The 20036-nt window shown below is 39.9% G+C and overlaps 1 protein-coding gene across 3 annotated transcripts; it reads left to right on the top strand.

Annotated features, from left to right (window-relative positions):
- The first annotated feature begins 147 nt into the window (after nucleotides 1–147).
- ddx3xb (DEAD-box helicase 3 X-linked b) lies at nucleotides 148–13616 on the top strand. 3 transcript variants are annotated; one of them, XM_058404214.1, is made up of 20 exons: nucleotides 148–280; nucleotides 384–535; nucleotides 2291–2339; nucleotides 2686–2733; nucleotides 4712–4903; nucleotides 5031–5157; nucleotides 5263–5370; nucleotides 6412–6511; nucleotides 6625–6760; nucleotides 6848–6945; nucleotides 7046–7144; nucleotides 7242–7402; nucleotides 7589–7733; nucleotides 7976–8120; nucleotides 8384–8434; nucleotides 9853–10034; nucleotides 10154–10271; nucleotides 10392–10545; nucleotides 10685–10815; nucleotides 10981–13616. In XM_058404214.1, exons 2-20 carry the CDS (start codon nucleotides 491–493, stop codon nucleotides 11052–11054), a joined length of 2163 nt encoding a protein of 720 aa, XP_058260197.1. In that variant the 5' UTR covers nucleotides 148–280; nucleotides 384–490; the 3' UTR covers nucleotides 11055–13616. The 3 variants fall into 3 exon arrangements, with proteins under 3 accessions (XP_058260197.1, XP_058260196.1, XP_058260198.1); XM_058404213.1 differs by having other exon boundaries at nucleotides 222–535; XM_058404215.1 differs by lacking the exon at nucleotides 8384–8434 and having other exon boundaries at nucleotides 222–535.
- The last annotated feature ends 6420 nt before the right edge of the window (nucleotides 13617–20036 follow it).

Here is a 20036-nt window from a genome sequence, read left to right as displayed (position 1 = left end):
TAAACACCTTTAATAAAATGAAGCGTGCTTACTCTGGGGGAAAAAAAGCCTCGTCATGCACTAAGACATTTTGAGAGAAAGAAGAATTGTTTTTCAATCGAGAGTTTCTGCCCTTCAACAAAACAGCGAAAGCGTCAAGTATGCTTTCGATGCATGATGTCGCGAGATTCTAACGCAATGACGCCATTCTACTCTGGCCAATAAAATTACGAGCTTTCGCCTCCGGTCTTATTCCATTACGGACACAAGCTAGGTCGAGCTTAGACCCGGTTGAGACGAGGTAACCATAGTTTTATATATTAAAACAGTAATGAAAGTCTAGTGTTTGTTGTCTTATAAGTGATAAAGATATTTTTGAGCAAGTTTATAATTCTCTTCGAAAGTTGATAGGAAACGTGTCGATAAAATCACACAAGGAGGGCAGAAGATACCATACCGGCAAACAAAGAAACCCTTTCTCAGAGAAACACATCCTCAACACCCTTTAGTTATGAGTCATGTGGCCGTTGAAAATGCACACGGTCTAGACCAGCAGGTAAGTCCGAATAGTTTAACTTGTATTTTTTTATATTTAACGTGGGATCTTTGGGGGAGTTGGAGGTGAAGTAAATGTTACTTTTGTCTGTTAGCCGGTGCTAACCCGGGCCATAACTGCATGTCGTAATTTGCTGGCTAAAATGGAGGCTGTGTAGATTTGGGTAATGGTGGTGATGGCGGCGAAACGGCATACTTCAGTGCGTCGCTTATTTTGCCAACAGTTACTGGTTACTCTTGCTGCATATTTTTTAAACTAATTGTGAAAGCTAAACGCGAACATGGTGATCTTCTGTCGTCGTTTATTTTTCAGTTGATTGCTACAGATTAACACTGAAGCAGCGGCGTCACACAGCTTTTCGCTAGCACAGCTAGCTTCAGGTTAACGTGGCACGCTGCTCTTTAACAGCTCACTGACGTTTAAAGTAAAGCCAGAATTAGTGTTTGTTAGATAATTACACGTGCTTATACTTCATGCGTTCTATGTAATTATTTTGTTACAAATACCTGTAACATTGTAACCTATATATTTTATATGAAATTGTAAAACTTACTAACTGGGGCAAAGTGCTAAAAGAAGAGACAAGAAATGTTAAATAACTTCACCCCATGTAAACTTGGATACGTTTCTCTTAATGAAGCACATTTTTAATCCTTTTGTCATTAGTCTTCAGCTGTATGAAGCTTTTGCCATACAAGTTCCTTCGGAAACCATAAAGTAAAAAAGCACATTAATCTATGACCTGGGGTTACAGTTACAATCGTCGATATTGTCATGGTCATGATATTATAGCCACTGCATTCAATGTCTTCTGACCATTTAGAATTGAGAAATCGCCTGCACTGCAGTATAAGATCCACAGGGTTGCTCAAGGGTATTTATGTATTTTATTTATTGATTTTTTTTTTAATTTAACACAACTAAGTCAACAAACCAAACATTTAGGTTGTATCAGTTAATTGCCTTTAAAGAATCTGGGATACAGTCACCAACCGAGTGAGCTTTTTAATGTGAACTAACTTGCTAAAAAAAATCTCGTGATGGTGCCCAAACATTTTTGGCAAATGATGCCAAATGGACGTTGTGAATTTTTGGGGACTCGAAGTCTTTCAGATTTATAATGCAGGACTGCTTTAACTTTTGTATTTAAAAAAAAAAAATGTTAATGTAGTGGTTAAAAAAAGTGTACTCCTTACCCTTCATTTGAGAGATGTTGTGGTGTGCTAGGAAAATCCATGTCCAGGGTGCTTTGATATGGCTCAATTTGCAGAAGAATAGCCTAGGTTATATTTGGCAGATCACTTTGCATGCATGTGCAGAAGCTGGGACCATGCGAGTGCCATTGTTCACACACCAGCCTGCGTATTTTATATACACATGAGGACATGAATGTGATCATTATATGGTATGTCTGATGCAAACCCCTCACTGTCAGGTTTTAAAGTTGAACTGTAAAATGCAAGCTTACTTATAATGTTGCTGCTGTCATGGTGTGCTGCATCTCAAATTGAGATTAGTTCAATGAAGCATTGAATCTTGACCCAATTTGTAAATCAGGTGACCCCAAACATGCACATAGTTTGGGATTCCCTGCCCTAGTGCTTTAGAAGTTTTATGGCTATTGGATGCTGTTGTAGTGAAAAAATTGCTAAACTTACAAGCTGGGTGAGGTAGCCAATTCTTTGCCAGTGTCTGTCATTACTACTGTTTAATTTCTTCATGTGTCTGATTGCACAAACAAATTTCCATTTTCAGATTGCTGCCCTAGACTTGAAATCTGATGGCCATGGAGGAGGCACTGGCAGTGAGTATTCATTTCTGACTGGTTAGTTTGTGATACTTAAATAACCAGGAATTTTATGTTTGAGGACAACTGGTCAGCCAATGTATTTGCTCAAAACACGCTTGGAGCTTGATCACAGCTCCTTGTCCTGCACATTTTGGTGCTTTCCTTTGCAGTCACACCTACTTTGATTCAGGGAAAGCTGTTATTCAAGTCAGGTGTTCTGGGAACAGAGAAAACCACCAAATTGTGCAGAGTGTTCTACATGACAAGAGTTAGGAATGTGCATTAGACAGTAGAGTCAACAATAAGCTTTTTCAGCAGATTTCTTTATTTTCTCCATTCTAACAAAGTTGTCTGTCACCAGGGCGGTACATTCCACCTCATTTAAGGAACAAGGAGGCCTCCAAGAATGGTAAGTGATATTCCTCTTTACTGTTTCTCACCCCTTTATGGAGCATAAGAGGTGGTGCCTTGTATGTCAGGAGTTGTGACCTGTGACTGTGGAGAAAGCGGTCCTGGTACTTAAGTAATGTGGTCTGCTACAGCTATCGCAAGTTTGACAAGGGCCAAACTGTGATGGCTAGATGACTGGATCAGAGCATCTCCATAACTGTAGCTTTTGCGGGGTGTTCCTGGTATGCAGTGGTCAGTATCTATCAAACGTGTTCCATGGAGGGACAAGTGGTGACCTGCCGATAGACTCATGGGTGGCCAAGGCTCATTGATTCACTTGAGGAGCGAAGGCTGGCCCATGTGATCCCATCCAACAGACAAGCTACTGTTGCTCAAATTGCTGAAACCGTTAATGCTGGTTCTGATAGAAAGGTGTCAGAATACACAGTGAATGCTGGCTCAGGGCTGTTTTGCCAGCAAAAAGGGGACCAACACAATATTATGCAGGTGGTCATAATGTTATGCCTGGTTGGTGTATATGTATATATACACTATGTATGTATAGTTCAGGCCAAAATTATGTATACCCAGGTCAAATATTGAGGTAAAGTAAATTTTTAATTGACACGGGCATCTTCTGGCTGGAAATGACAAAGTTGTTAGATATTGGCTTTTTTTGCTGTTTTGCCAATAACTCTGGCATGTCCAGAGTTCTTAATACTCTTTATCAATAATCAATGCTAATGCCTTTATCTTTCATCAAAGTTGTCAAATGGTTTTTTTTTTTATTTGCACATTTCCCCTTGGATGTTGGACCACTCCTCTTTTGCATAAATTTCCAGGTCCTTGAGGTTAGGTTTTCTTGCCAACACTTTTAGTTCTCCTTTCAGTTCTCTTCACAAATTCTGGATTTTGGAATCAGGTTTGGCCACTCTTGAACATTGATATTGTTGTCTGCTAACCACTTATTGTTATTTTGTTGGAAGGTTCACTGCATCCCCAAGGCCAATTTTTTCCCTGCAGGATGATATTTTGCTCTAGAATCTTAATGTAGTTGTCTTTTTCATGACACTAGCTTTTACAAGATTGCGTGGCCCATTGGTTGAAAAACACTCCCAAAGTATTATGTTCCAACCACCATGCTTGACCACAGGGATGGTGTTTTTGGGGTTGAATGCTTCTCCTTTTTTCTCTAATTAAGTCTCATTCTTGTGTATAAACAATCCTTTTAGATTTTTTTTAGTGTGAAACTCCTTGAACTTTTTGATAATGCTTTGCACAGCAATCACTGGTACTTAAACATTTGGGAAAACCTTTGTGGCCTTTCCCTTTCTTGTAAGCATCCACAATGTGATGTGCAACCACTAAGCTCTTTGGTTTAATCAATGACTTGCAGTTGACCAGAAACTGACTAACAAACCAGTTTATCAGCAGATTATAATATTTCATTTATAGAATAGAATTTATAGTGAATTAGTGTAGAATTTATAGTAAATTAGAATGCTTTAGAACACAAATTAACAGGAGCATTTAGAATGGTGCAGAAGATTGCATTTCCCGAGAATTGTGTTAAGATCTGGTATATGAATAATTTTGGACTGTAACATTTTGTAAAACAAAAAAAAACATTTTTCATTAATACCTCTAACACAGTGTCTTGCAGTATTTGCCCACTTGTCATTTCCTGTCAGAAGACACCCATTTATAAAAAAAAAAAAAATCATAAGGACTGCAAACCATTTAAGTGTGCAGCTTTTGGCTGTGTAATATTATAATAGGAGAACTGCATTAACCAAATAAGGAAGATGCAAAAACTCTTACTCAAAACGGTCAGCATCCTATTTGCTTATTTGGTGAGTTCTCATCTCAGAATATTAAATGGTCACATTATTTTATTTTAGAGCAGAAAGTATCTTGTATATGTGACTATCGTGTATAGTTTTTTCCCCTTGATTATTTTGTATGAATAATGCGTTGTGAATTATTCTTATATTAAGAGTCTCCAGGTGGATGGGATGTTGGACGCAATGGATTTGTCAATGGTTACCACGATGGCCGTGACAACTACATGAACGGGAGCAACACTTTTGGTAACCGTGGGCCCATGCGTAATGATCGTGGAGGCAGAGGAGGTGGTTACAGAGGCAGGGGTAATGGTTCCTATGTCATCCAACCAGTGCAAAATGCAGGTGAATATAAAGCTAATGAATTTCAGTGTTGAAGCAGGGAAATACAGGAGTAATTGGCTACATTTAGACTATGGACTTTTTTTTCAGGTTGTCTTTAATGTACTTAAGTGAATGTTTTTGGTGATAGGGTTTGGCTGTGATAAAGATGGAAGTGGATGGAATGCCCCAAAAGATAATGCCTATAATAGCTTTGGTGGACGTTCTGACAGGAACAAGTCTTCCTTCTACAATGATCGTGGAGCTTCCAGGGGAAGGTAAAGTATTTTCTGGGAGCATCTGAACATTAGAGTCTTTTATGCTGTTATTGATTGCTTTTTACAGGGGTGAGAGGTGTCTAAACTTTTGACTGTATTATGTAGGTATGAGCGTGGAGGTTTCTGCGGTGGTGGAAACAGTCGGTGGGTAGATGATTCCAGAGATGATGAGGACTGGTCCAAACCCCTCACTCCCAATGAAAGGCTGGAACAGTGAGTCACTGAACTTATACACAAGCACACAAAACAATTGGCCAAAAAGTCAGTTCTTGAAGTTGACGATAAAAGCAGGAAAAATGTGTATGGCCAAATGCTACTTTGACACAGGTCAAATTGTGATGGCTAGACAATTGGGTCAGTGCATCTCAAAAATGGCAGGTCTTGGTGGGTGTTTCCAGTATGCAGTTGGTCCTGAGTGCCCAACGTTCACTGGTGCACAGGGGAAGTGAAGGCAAGTCAATCTGGTTCGATCCCATAGAAGAGGTACTGTAGCAGAAATTGCTGAAAAAAGGTAATGTTGGCAGTAATAGATGGGTGTCTGAACAGTCTATTGCTTCTTGCTGTGTATGGGGATGTGTAGCTGCAGAACAGAATGCCTTTGCTGACCCTTGTCCACCATGAAAAGCAACTTTGATTGGTATGTGAGCTTCAGAAATGGATCATGGAGCAGTTGAAGGTAGCCTGGTGTAATGAATCATGTTTTTTTTTTTTTTTTACATCATGTGGATGGCCAGGTGTGTATATTGCTTTCCAAGTGATGGCACCAGGAGGCACTATGGGATAAAGGCAAGCTGGTGGATAATAGTTTACTGGAAAACCTTTGGTTCTGTCATTCACGCTGATGTAATGATGCATACCAAGTATACCCCTTAGTATTCCCTAATAACTGATCCTTGAGTCAAATGGTCTTGCATTTGCTGCATTGCTGGATGCGGTCATGATGAAAGGTAAACCATCATCTAATTGTGAGGTCAGGTATTCAATGATGTCTTGGCATTTAGCTCCATTCATCTTTCTGGTTGGTCTCTCATCTCAGCAGAGAACTTGTGATCTGAAGGTCAGTTGGTATGGCCACTGGGTTATTTTCACATTCCCTGCCAAATGATTGGCTGATTAGATACCTGTTTGTATGTGCAGTTGTACAGTAGTTCTTAAAATGCTCACTGACACAGAACATTTAAACACAGGTACTTCATGAACTGTACAGTGTCAAGTGTTTCATGTATATGACTGACTGTATTTTGGTCTTCATAGTGAGCTGTTTTCTGGAAGCAACACTGGGATCAACTTTGAAAAATATGATGACATTCCTGTTGAAGCCACTGGACACAACTGCCCTCAGCACATTGAGAGTGTGAGTATCTTAATCCAGCAGAATCTCCCTTGCCTTAACCCTCTTTAAGATTAACTCTGCCTTTAGTGGATCGTGTTAAGTTCTTAATCTGAAATGTGAATTTTCTTATGCAGTTCCATGATGTGGATATGGGTGAGATTATTATGGGAAACATCACCCTGAGTCGCTACTCACGCCCCACTCCAGTACAGAAATACGCCATTCCAATTATCAAATCGAAAAGAGACCTGATGGCATGTGCACAGACAGGTTAGACACCAGTTTAACATGACCTGAGCAATGGTTGGTGTGTGTGGGTTGTAGACTCCATGTTAACTTTGTGTTCCCCCCTCTTAGGCTCTGGTAAGACTGCAGCATTCTTACTGCCAGTGCTGAGTCAGATATACACAGATGGACCAGGAGAGGCCTTACAGGCTGCAAAGAACAATGTCCAGGTAAGTTTGTGTGTGCGCCTGTGATTTGCATTCGGCCATTTCTGTATGATGATTTATTGTTCATTGGTATATGCCCAAGCTGATTTATTCGCTGTTGTAGGAAAATGGCAGATATGGCCGCCGTAAGCAGTATCCTCTTTCTCTGGTTTTGGCTCCAACTAGAGAACTGGCTCTCCAGATCTATGATGAGGCTAGGAAGGTAAATATGAAAGTTCAGATCAGTGAACATAATTTTGTACCTGGTAATCCTAAATCTCAATTCCATTATTTTCCCCTTGACTTTACATTCTTTGTAGTTTGCATATCGTTCTCGGGTACGCCCGTGTGTAGTATATGGAGGAGCTGACATTGGCCAACAGATTCGTGACTTGGAGCGGGGTTGCCATCTGCTAGTTGCCACACCTGGTCGTCTGGTTGACATGATGGAGCGGGGCAAGATTGGTTTGGATTACTGCAAGTGAGTAGGTCTCAGTGTCACATGAGTTAGATAAATGCCGTCTGGTGTAGAGCAACAAAACTTGCTTTGTAAATACATGCTCTGGAGTAAACCTTTCCCTTGGACTGAAATATTGGCCACTATCTTGAGGCAAGAGTCAGTTTCACTCATTGCTTACTACTTGCTGAGACTTTCTTCATGTTACAGCTACTTGGTCCTGGATGAAGCTGACAGGATGCTGGATATGGGTTTTGAACCACAGATCCGACGTATTGTGGAGCAGGACACTATGCCTCCTAAAGGTTTGCGCCAAACTATGATGTTTAGTGCAACCTTCCCTAAGGAGATCCAGGTACAAAAATTGCTCATGGAGTTAACATTGTAAATAGATTTATTCTGTAGGGGAAAATTACAATCCTAATTGTAATCCCTCATTGTCCTGTTTGGTTAAGATTTGCCTTTTGCTTATTTGCTGCTTGAACTTTTATTCATTAAACATTGATAATACATTAAAGTGGATTTCAGTGAGTTAAAGTAAATTAGCCCTTTTTGGTATTGACCAAACCTGTTATTTATTTAAAAAAATTTTTATAGATATTGGCACGTGACTTTCTGGAAGATTACATATTCTTGGCTGTGGGCCGGGTGGGCTCCACCTCTGAGAACATTACCCAGAAAGTGGTTTGGGTTGAGGAGAGTGATAAAAGATCTTTCTTGCTTGACCTTCTGAATGCCACAGGTGATTGAAATATTTCTAATTACATAATTGTCTCTTTACAGAATTAAGTCAACACGTCATTGAGATCAGAACAGCTCCATACATCAACATCTTTTGTCATGATGTGTACAAAAATTTTTAAATAGTTGAAATTGATTAATCTAGGAGTGTTATTTCTTTGTCCATTTTCCCAAGCATGTAATCATCTATAGTATAAATCAAAAAAACTGTTCAGGGTTATAGGAATGCATAAAGCTTATCGTGAGATCTGGTTTTATCCAAAGTCATACCAGGCGAGGTTCAGGACAGTAATGGGGAAAACAGTGACAAACCTGGTAAGTTGAGTGTTATTTACCTACCCCATCCTTGTCCCCAGTGTCACTGCAAGTATCATTACAAATTTGTTTTGATAAATTGCCCAAATGTGTTTTTTGTGTGGTGTGTGTGTGGGTTTTCTTTTTTTTTTTTTTTCCCCTCCCCCCAACATTGTGCATGATTTTAAAAAAAAATTTTTTTTGTTACTATATACACTGCCTGGCTTTTGTTTAGATTATGGCACGCATTCGCTGTGGCATAATTTTTGATAAGCTCATGCAATGTCACAACATTTCTGTCAGGAGTTGCATTAATTTTGTGCCAATATCTTGTATTGATGTGTGTTATATTGGTGATGTGCTGAGAACTTTACATCTTAAAGATCCTCAAGGTCTGGACTCTGTGGTGGCCAATCCATGATTGAAAATGATGTATCATGCATCCTAAACCATTCTTTTGTAATTTGAGTTTGAATTTTGGCATTGTCATCTTGGAATATGCCTGTGCCATCAAGGAAATAATGTTCCTGAACCTAGACCTGAGCAACTGAAGCCAGCTAAGATCATAATATTGCCCTTACAGGTTTGTGTGGTAGGCACTAGGCATGATGGATCTGCCTCTCTTCTTACCCTGATGAGCTATCATTATAAAACAGGGTAGATCTGGACTCAGACCACACAACCTTTTTCCATTCTTTATGCTCTGAAGAAAATTGAAGACCCACCTTCACCCCCCACAATTAGCCTCACTGATGAGCGGTTTTCTTAAGGCTACACAGCTGTTTAGTGCCAATCCCTTATGTTCTCTTCACATTGTGTGTGTGGAAATACTTACTTTCACTGTTAAACTTCTGTTTTTATTTATTTAAAATCCTTCAAGATTTTTTCTCAACCACATTTCTTCCTATAAGATTTCATCACCATCTGTCCATAAGGTGTTGGACAGCAATCTGCTTAATTTTTTTTTTTTAATGCAAGCCAGTAATTTGGCTCTTCTGAAATGGTGACCACAGCTAATATCCTCCAACCTGTTTGTTTAAGAACAGAAAAGCTACTCATTGAATCAGTTGGGGTTAAATGAACTGTTGCCAGTTTGAACATATTAATCAATGCAGTAACTATCTAATGGAAGGCTCGTACCAATTTGCTTAGTTAGATGCCCCCCCCTTTCCTGGTCAGGCAGTGTGTTATGTATTTATTTTATATAATTTTCCAATTTGCATGTGATACTTCATCCATTTCCTTTTTGTTTGTGTTGATTGATCAAATATTGGTCACAGAGTAACTCCCCTTACCAATGTGTTTTCCCCTCATCATACATCATTAAGGTATATGTTTAAGGCTGCTTAATTGTGCCAAAGTGTCCAATTACCATTGCACACAGACTCTTGTGATTAAGATCACAAATGGATTCAAAGTTTTTCTGCCACCCCTCATAGGAAAAGACTCTTTGACTCTTGTGTTCGTGGAAACCAAGAAGGGCGCTGATGCACTTGAGGACTTTCTGTATCGTGAAGGCTATGCCTGCACCAGCATCCATGGTGATCGTTCACAGAGAGACCGTGAGGAGGCACTACATCAGTTCCGCTCTGGAAGATGCCCAATCCTGGTTGCCACTGCTGTATGCTCTCTTTTTACTCAATTGCATTCACACTTTATTGCATTTATCATCTTAATGTGAAAGCATGTTGTTGTTGTTGTTGTTGTTTCTATTTCTGAGCCATTTTATTTGTCGCACAGGTAGCTGCACGTGGTCTAGACATCTGCAATGTGAAACATGTAATCAACTTTGACCTGCCCAGTGACATTGAGGAGTATGTTCATCGCATAGGCCGTACGGGTCGTGTGGGAAATCTTGGTAATGACTTGCCTGAATGTTCTGGGTGTAATGTTATTTAGCTTGTGTTACTCTGCAATACACTGATTTTGTTTCCTGTGTAAGGATTGTTGTTGTGTCCTAAAATCATGTTTTCCCCAGGACTTGCCACCTCATTTTTTAATGACAAGAATGGCAACATTACAAAAGACCTCCTGGACATCCTGGTGGAGGCCAAACAGGAAGTGCCATCATGGCTGGAAAGCCTGGCTTATGAGCACCAGCACAAGGGTAGCAACCGTGGCCGCTCAAAGAGGTGACACATTTGTTTCTGGTTTCTGTTTGATAAATGGATTGACACAGGGCAGTGGAGCTCATCTGGTTATATAATAGTAAATCCAAGTATAGATTTACAATTGTCATGTTTTGCTAACATTTTTATTTTCTTTTGTTAGGTTTTCTGGGGGGTTTGGAGCCAGGGATTACCGGCAAACCAACAGCAGCACCACTAGTGGGGGTTTTGGGAATCGAGGCAGTCGTAATGCTGGTGGCCATGGCGGCAGCCGTGGATTTGGTGGTGCTAAGGGTTAGTTGCACTCGCTCATTGGGGAGGAGCTTAATTTTTCTTTCTTTTCTTTTTTTAAATAATGTCTACCAGGTCACGAAATATTTTGTGTATATAAGTGGGTATGTACTGGTAGTTTTTAATTTTCTATGTTACTTTCTCTAATCTGAGATTCTATGCCCACAGGGGGATTTGGAAACTTCTACAACAATGATGGTTATGGTGGAAACTACTCTCAGGTGGACTGGTGGGGAAACTAATTTCCTAGCCACACATGCACCTTTCCACTCCCCATGATCAGTGGGCCTCCACACCAAACTCACTGAATGGAAACCACATGTTATTAAGCCAGGCTATAAACCCTGTGTAGCATTCAAGAACTCTACAGTACATTAACACCTGTGATTCTCTGACCACATCCTGGAATAATACAGGAGATGGGAGACATTGGCCATAAGAGGAAACTGTCTCCAGACTTGCTCGTCTGTAGAAAGACAAGGAAGTAAAGTGGAAATGTTACTTGTTTTGGCTCTTTTATTTTTATTATAAACTCCACATTATATTGCTTTCCTTTGTAGTAAAGGAGAATCATTTGTGCATCAATGTACTGTGCCTTTGAATTTGGACTTTTTGTCTTGTTACTTTTTTAAACATCAGATGGCTGACAATTGGCCACAATTGTTTTTTGTTTTGTTTTTTTTGTTCAGTTTGTTGTCAAAAACTTTTGGTTTTTGAAGGCACAAATTAAGAATAATCAAACCTTGGCAAACTACAGGAAGGTTTGGCTCTGCAGTCAAAACCTTGGTCTGAATATCAAATTTATCACAGGGTCACCAGGCTCATTTAAAAAATGTACCTGCCCCTCCTTACATTGGAAGATCTTAATGAAAATGTTAATCTTGCTCACTCTATCCTGGAGAGGTACCTCTAAGGGATATGGTAGTCATCTGAAAAAAGATTTAGCCGGCCATTCCAGTTTATTATACTTAACCTTGAAGTGAGCAGTTTGTACCTCCATTCACATCAGTGTTTGGATGCACCACACTTGTATACTTTTGACTCAACTTTTTTGGCAGCTAGTTCAGTAACAGGCTAGCTGTTTGGAGGTGTGCAATTTCTTCATTCTGTTCCTTACTTGAACTTTTGTGGAGTGGCAGTTGTGTTTTATACATTTTGAAATGGACAAACCAGTGGATTACCACATTAGTGAAAATTTCAGGTTCCAATATTGGGACTGGTGTTGGAGTGGACAGGTCAAAAATGCCTAGCCCTCCTACAGCAATTCAAATGGCAGGTGTTCTTGTTTTTTTTTTTGGTCAAGGAGATAATCCAACAAATTTCTGAAGCAGGCTTTCCTTTTTGTCACAAAGGATATCAAGGAGATTTTCATTTCCACTCTTTCCCCAAATGGCTCTGAATTTCAGAATGCCCTCTGGTCTAGAGAGACCACTTCTCTCTAAGACCTCTGAAAGATGTGGGGGAGGAAGGTTGGTGGAGGGAAATCTGGAATGTACACAGGAAGAGGAATTGCACAGGAGGTAGCAAAGTCTAGTGGCGTTTGGAGTTTTTGCTGATGCACCTTTGTAATAGCTGGTGTTTTCTTGGTCTCTTGGCTAATGTACTGGCTATTGTCACCTTTCCCTCCCTCAAGTTAATTAAGGTATAATATGGATAGTATGGAGACAAGATCAACAGTCACTCATTCAACTGGCAGTGATTTCCACTCCCTTTAAGCACTTGAGTTGTGCAGGAGGGGGCATGATACTATTTTTCCTGAAGTGCAATAGATTTCTTCAAGCATGTTGTGCCTTTTTGATGTTTGTTAGGTGAATGTGGTTAACTGAAGTGGATGCACTTGACCAGTATCATGGTAACTCGAGACAAGTGGTGCTATTTAGGTTTAGGCCCATCAAGTTTTACAAAAAATTTATTTTGATGCTCATCAAGAGTTTTATATGAAAGTCTTCAATGTGTGTGTCTTTAAGCTTCCAATATTCTGTGTAAAGACTGTAAAAATGCAGCTTGTTTACAAAATGGAAGGGTTCTCAGTATTTAACCAGGATTCATTTGGGACCAGGGAATCAGCAGTGGGGGAATTTAGCTACTTGCACACAGATTACTAGATTCTACTTTTTGCTGCTAGTTTGTGTAATTTATTAAGCTGTTTTGAGAAATATTTATTTTTATAAACCTAAAAGTGATTGTTTCGTGTTAACTTGACCAAAAGACCGTACAAAAACACTGGTACTTGAATGTTGAATGCCACCTGTATGCGTGAAACTTCTATTTTTCGGGGTAGTGTGAGCTTTTTAATGTTTAAGGTCATTTTGAAATCATTCAAGATCCTCACTTATAGACGTCTGGCCAAATATTCCTCCTATTAAACAAATTAATTGGCAGCCAAAATTCAACAGCATGCCAAGGTTTGGACAACAGATCAAAATAAATTTCTAATAATATTCATGCGAATTGTCCCAGGGTTTTTTTAAATAAATGATTTAATTTTGCCCCAGTGAGTGTCTGGCTGATGGCAATCTTGGGGGGGAAAAACATGTGGTCCTTTTGTTGGATTTACAGAAATTTTACATTTGGAAACCTTATTCTCTGGTTTGGTGCGAAATTCAGCTAGTCTTAATTACAAAGCTGTTGAATATAAGTAATGTGCATTGGACAGGACTGAGGCTTTTGATTCACCAACCCATGACCAAGAACATCAGTGGAGCCCTTCAATTGAAAATATGCTTTCTGTAACTAGTTTAAATGTTGTTCTCTATGTTCATTGTATGATTTTATGAAAATAAAGTTAGAAACGGCAAAGTGCATTGTGTTGTAACCTGCGAGTTTATCTGATAAAATACTACATGCTAAATACTACTAAATCATTTCTCAAGACAGGCGTTTATTGTTTGTTAAAATATTGTATCCTTTGCAAACTCTTGTAGCCAAAAGTTCAACAAAAGGTAAGGACAGAAATGACCCCACTGTGCTGTTCAGTTTATGTAAAGCTTATTTCATTATTAATTTCACCTTCGCACAAAGATTACCAATCAAACTGAGTGCATGTTTGCCAAAAACTGCAAGCTCAGTAGGAGGATATTTAGGTTTGTGACTGTTTGTTTTAAGAAGTAAGATACAAAAGGGAAAATGCATTCCTTATAGATGCTCCTTTAAAAACTGAACCTCTGACAAATATAGATTCTGTTTTTAATACAGTTGTACATGGTAACTAGAGGCAGATGCAATGCAAATAAGTAGAATTTACAGGGCACACCTGCCTCACCTGTTTCAGACTACTCAACTGAATAATTTCAACATAGAATTATATAACAATGGCAAAGTGTACCTGTTGTAGACTGAAGTGAGCATGCTTCAGGACTGAGATCCTAAAACTGACGACTCCTACCTTTTATTGTTTCACCATCAGATGGCGTACTTGAACATGGGTGGAATTTTATGATTTGTCTGTGCGGCAGATGTTAGTAAGATAGTAGCTAGAATAATGACCATGGATTAATACAATAACAAATAAATAAACTGTCAGGTGCATTTGTTTGTAAACAACATTCATTTTATTTTCCTCACTCTCTGAAAAAATGTCACGTACATGAGAGGATATAGTGGACCAAATGCATGATCCAGGAATCAGTGGGAAAATCAGGTAATCAGTCTCAAACTGCCTAACCTTATGAGGTAATAATATATTTCACAATACATAAGTAAACAAAGATTCAAACTCTAATTGCTCTTGTACAAACAACAGTATTATGTATTGTTATGAATCAATATAATATATTCGTATTAATATGTGCATGCACTTACAGTGCTCAGTGTAAATGAGTACACCCCCTTTAAAAAATAACATTTAAACAATATCTCAATGAACACAATTTCCCAAATGTTGACAAGACTAACTTGAATATAACATCTGTTCAACTTAACATGAAAGTAAGGTTAATAATATAACTTAGATTACACATTTTTCAGTTTTACTCAAATTAGGGTGATGCAAAAATGAGTACATCTAGTACTTTTTATGGCCACCATGATTTTTAATGACAGCACCAAGTCTTCTAGGGATGGAATGAACAAGTTATTGACATTTTGCAACATCTATCTTTTTCCATTCTTTAATAATAACCTCTTTTAGAGACTGGATGCTGGATGGAGAGTGATGCTCAACTTGTCTCTTCAGAATTCCCCATAGGTGTTCGATTGGGTTCAGATCAGGAGACATACTTGGCCACTGTATCACTTTTACCCTGTTCTTCTTCAGAAATCCAACAGTGGCCTTAGATGTGTGTTTAGGATCATTGTCGGGTTGTAAAAGTGCACGGCGACCAAGGGCACGGAGTGATGGTAGTATCTTCTCTTTCAGTATAGAGCAGTACATCTATGAATTCATGACACCATCACAGATTTTTATTTGGAACATAACTAATTTTTTTTGCAGGTTTTCCCGGTATATCGCGGTATCCGTAAACCTTACAGTGAATTGTTTTTATGTTGAAATAATGTAATAAATAAAAATGAAGTAAAATGTTAATAAAAACACATAATGTTGTTTCGGAAAGCGCGGTGTGGAAATACTGAAAATCAAAATACAATACGGCTGGAGGAACGAGTCTGGCCAATCGGAATGCCCCATTCATTTAATCATGGTTGTGATTGGCTGCTGGCTATGCGTGCAGTTGGGGAAAGGGCGTCCGTGTATTGCGGATTTTCAGTAATGGGTGATTATAAATGGGGGATTACTGTATAACTGGCAATTCAGTGTAGCCAATCCACCTACTGGGATTCAGGAATTCATTTTAGGAATTCAGAGTTCTTTACTTTATGCATTGTGAAATGGTTTTGAAAACAATGGGCGTCTTCTGAAAGCTGGCCATCTGGCCAATAGCGTTAAGGGGACTGCTCATCATTCAAGATTCAAGATTCAAGAAGCTTTTATTGTCATTTCAACCACATATAGCTGGCGCAGTACATAGTGAAATGAAACAACGTTTCTCCAGGACCTGGTGCTACATAAACATACAACTACTAGTACAATACAAAACAACAAACAACACCACAGAGCTAGGACAGAAGTTTGTCTTAGCCACGTAAAGTGCACAGTGTGCAGCTAGGTGCAAACAGAGCATAGACAAGACAGTGCAAAAAGACAATAAATACAATAAAGACAACACAAAAGAACACAGGACACTTAGCGCTGAAAGGAAATAAAAGAATGTGTACTGGAATGTAAGTGAAATAAAATAGATAAAGTGAAATGATGTAGAAAAAAAAGTATTGTGCAAAAATATTGTGCAAAAATACACAGCAGCGGTTGAGGTAGTGCAAATAGAATAAACATAAATATAACTATAGCAGCGGATGACAGGTAGAGGTAGTGCAGTAAGTAATGAACAGTATAAATTATGTGTGTGTGTGTGCGCGTCCACACAGTCAAGAGAGAGTGTGTGTATCTGTGTGTGAGAGAGACAGAGAGTTAGTATACAGTTCAGTCCTGAGTGAGTGTGTGTGTGTGTGTGAGAGAGTGTAGAACAGTTCAGTCCTGAGTGAGAGTGTGTGTGAGAGTGTAGAACAGTTCAGTCCTGAGTGAGAGTGTGTGTGAGAGTGTAGAACAGTTCAGTCCTGAGTGAGAGTGTGTGTGAGAGTGTAGAACAGTTCAGTCCCAGGTGTTGAGGAGCCTAATGGCTTGAGGAAAGAAACTGTTACACAGTCTGGTTGTGAGGGCCCGAATGCTCCAGTACCTCTTTCCAGATGGCAGGAGGGTGAAGAGTGTGTGTGAGGGGTGTGTGGGGTCAGCCACAATGCTGATGGCTTTGCGGATGCAGCGTGCGGTGTAAATGTCTGTGATAGAGGGGAGAGAGACTCCGATGATCTTCTCAGCTGTCCTCACTATCCGCTGAAGGGTCTTGCGATCTGAGACGGTGCAGTTCCCAAACCAGGCAGTGATGCAGCTGCTCAGGACGCTCTCGATGGTCCCTCTGCAGAACACAGACAGGATGGGGGGAGGGAGATGGGCTTTACTCAGCCTCCTCAGGAAGTAGAGGCGCTGCTGGGCTTTCTTGGTGATGGAGCTGGTGTTGAGTGACCAGGTGAATTCTCCGCCAGATGGACACCAAGGAATTTGATGCTCTTGACGATCTCCACAGAGGAGCCATCGATGGACAGCAGAGAATGGTCACACTGTGCTCTCCTGAAGTCAACAACCATCTCTTTGGTCTTGTCGACGTTCAGGGAGAGGTTGTTGGCTCTGCACCAGGCTGTTAGATGTTGCACCTCCTCTCTGTATCATCGGGCTGTTATCAACCCTAATGTGAAGTATTGAAGTGGGTTCTCTTTCCACCGCTATGCCAATGACACTCAACCCATTCTCCTTCCCTCTCTCAGATAGCACAACTTCTGCTCGGATCTCAGTAAGTCGGGCAGACATTTCATCATGGATGACGAAACTCAATCCCAGCAAAACTGAACTGCTGGTCATCCCAAGTGATTTATTCCCAGGCCAGGATCTGGTGATATCCCTGAATAACTCTATGGTATCCCCTTCAGCCACTGCTCGCAACCTTGGGGTGACCATGGACAATCAACTGTCCTTTTCCCCCTATGTAGCTAATGTCACACACTCATGTTGCTTTCTTCTGTACAATCCCAGAAGGATTTGGCCATTTTTATTCACACAGGCTGCTCAGGTGCTTGTTCAATCTTTTGAAACCAAGAATGGACCAACACCCTCTTACCTCAAAGCTCTTATTACTCCTTGCACTGCACCACGCTCCCGCTGATCTACTAGCACTGCTCAACTGGTCCCACCATCTCTCAGGGTACAAGCGTGCAACGGATGGAGACCTACCTTTTCCTGAAACACTTAAACTAGCTCTTATTTTCCCTGTTTGTTTTATGTTGTAAAAAAATCCTCCCAAACAGTTTTTAGGCTGATGGTATCCTGTCTGTGACCTATTGAACAAGTGTTAATGTATTTAGACTTCAGAGCACTTTTTGTGTATTGCTCTGGATAAGGGCATCTGCCAAATGCCAGAAATGTAAATGAAATGTAAGTATGCTGGTGGCAGTGTCCTTGTGTGGGGGATTCCTCTCAGCAGCAGGGAAAGGGAAACAGTTAGAATAAATAAATGAAAGATGAATAGTGCCAGAGTACACATTACCTCAGACTGGGGTCAAATTTCACCTTGCAGTATGACAAAGAACCCGATCATACAGCCAAGACAATGCTGAATGGGCTTGAGTGGGACAACCAAAGCCCTGACTCCTCATCTGTGAAGAGACTTATTGGTAATTCAAAGATTATTTCTGTCCAATCTGAATTAGTATGAGAAGATCTGGCAGGACAAATGGGAGATTAAATTCAAACCTGTAAGGATTAACCCAAGAAGACTCAAAGCTATAATTGCTGTCGAAGGTGCTTCTACAAAGTACTGAATAAAGGGTCTGAATACTTATCTAAATGAGATAAATTTGTAAGTTTTACAAATCCATAAATCTAAAATTTGAAAGCATGCATTAACTTTGAAATGATGGATTATTGTATGCAAAAAAGTTTTGCATACAAAGGCGAAGGCTGGCCCGTGTGATCCCATCCAACAGATGAGCTACTGTTGCTCAAATTACTGAAGAAGTTAATGCTGGTTTTGATAGAAAGGCATCAGAATACACAGTGCATCTCAGTTTGTTGCGTATGGGACTGCACAGCTGCAGACCAGTCAGGGTGCCCATGCTGACCCCATTGCACCGCTAAAAGTGCCAACAATAGGCACGTGAGCATCTGTGGGATGTGCTGAACAAACAAGTCTGATCCATGGAGGCCCCACCTCACAACTTTTAAAAGGATTTAAAAGATCTATCCATCCATCCATCCATCCATCTGATCCCCTGCCTCCTACCCATGGTTTAGTGTTACAATGGTTTCCACTACCATCAAATATATATACTAATTGAAAATGGTCAGAGGCATCGCAAAAGCAGCCTGAAAGGGTAAAAGAAAAAATTCTAATTACACACCTGGGTGTTGTTCATTTTAAATTTAGATTTTCTGTGAATCTGTATATCTGAAATATTTAGGAATATTATATGCAAACTAGCCATACAAAATACTGGAATGTCTGGAATCCAAACTACAAACTATAACTTGGATTTAAAAGGGCTGTACGGGATACTAAAGCAAATTAACAGACATTTGCCTTCTTTCAGTCTACCACCATTAAAAAATGATTTGCAAACCATTCTGCTTCTTGTACAGCTGAGATACATGGTCCAAGTGAGAGCCTGCGCTTCCAAAGTGTATGGAGAAAAGATCAAACTTATGAAACTATGGCTGGGTTTAGTAATGTGCTACGCAGCTAACTCGTTATCCAGCTAACCTGGTTCCTTTCTCAGGGCCAAAATGCTATCTGGCTGAAATGGCACCTGACAGTGGGATCATCGAATAAATGCACAAATGCACACAACAAAAAATCTTACACGTTAACAGATTTACACTCACACTGACATCCCAGGTGTTCTTCCGCCATTATGGACATCTCAAAATGGTTACATCACCAGGTTAGATGATGTCGACAGCTGTGACTGTAGCGCACCGCCTACACACTGTGTGATGCTGCGCCACGTCAATGTCTCAAATATTAGGGTATGTCCGAGTTGCTGACAATAACATACAACGAATTCATTTTCAGCATGCATGAATTGCCTGGCATGCAAAATTGTCGATTAAAATGTAGTTCAATGCCAAGTTGATAACATCTCGCGCAGGAATACATTGGGTACTTTTATACACGTGGTGGGTATAAATCACTGGATAGCGGGCACAATAATCCAAGACAGAACTTTATAGTAATGGTGGCCAAACGCTGACTGAATTAAAACTGCCTTCATAGTTTTAACTCCTTCTTTAACTAATTTAGATTTTGCCCGCAATGTGCGAGCGATTATTGTGTCTCTGATAAATGAAAAACTTTTTTGTTTGGAAAATGCTTCCAATGCATCCAAATGTGTATAGTGTTATCATTAAAAATGTTTCTGTAAAAATACAAAAGAATTTTTCTTATCTGCGACTAAATAAACACATGGACCATAAAACGTCCAAAAACGGGGATGTGGAATCAAAAACCATTTCAGAAGAATTTCAAGACAGGAGCCCGGTCATATGATTACCTCTTACACCTACTATTGGCTGCTTCACCGAGAGTGGGCGTGGTAAAGGCAGCGGCGTGGGTTTGCCTGTG

Source organism: Hemibagrus wyckioides, linkage group LG11, assembly GCF_019097595.1.
Source record: "Hemibagrus wyckioides isolate EC202008001 linkage group LG11, SWU_Hwy_1.0, whole genome shotgun sequence".
In the NCBI taxonomy this organism is placed as follows: domain Eukaryota; kingdom Metazoa; phylum Chordata; class Actinopteri; order Siluriformes; family Bagridae; genus Hemibagrus; species Hemibagrus wyckioides.
The sequence above is the reverse complement of the archived record's forward strand: the minus strand, read 5'-3'. Positions and strand labels throughout refer to the sequence as shown.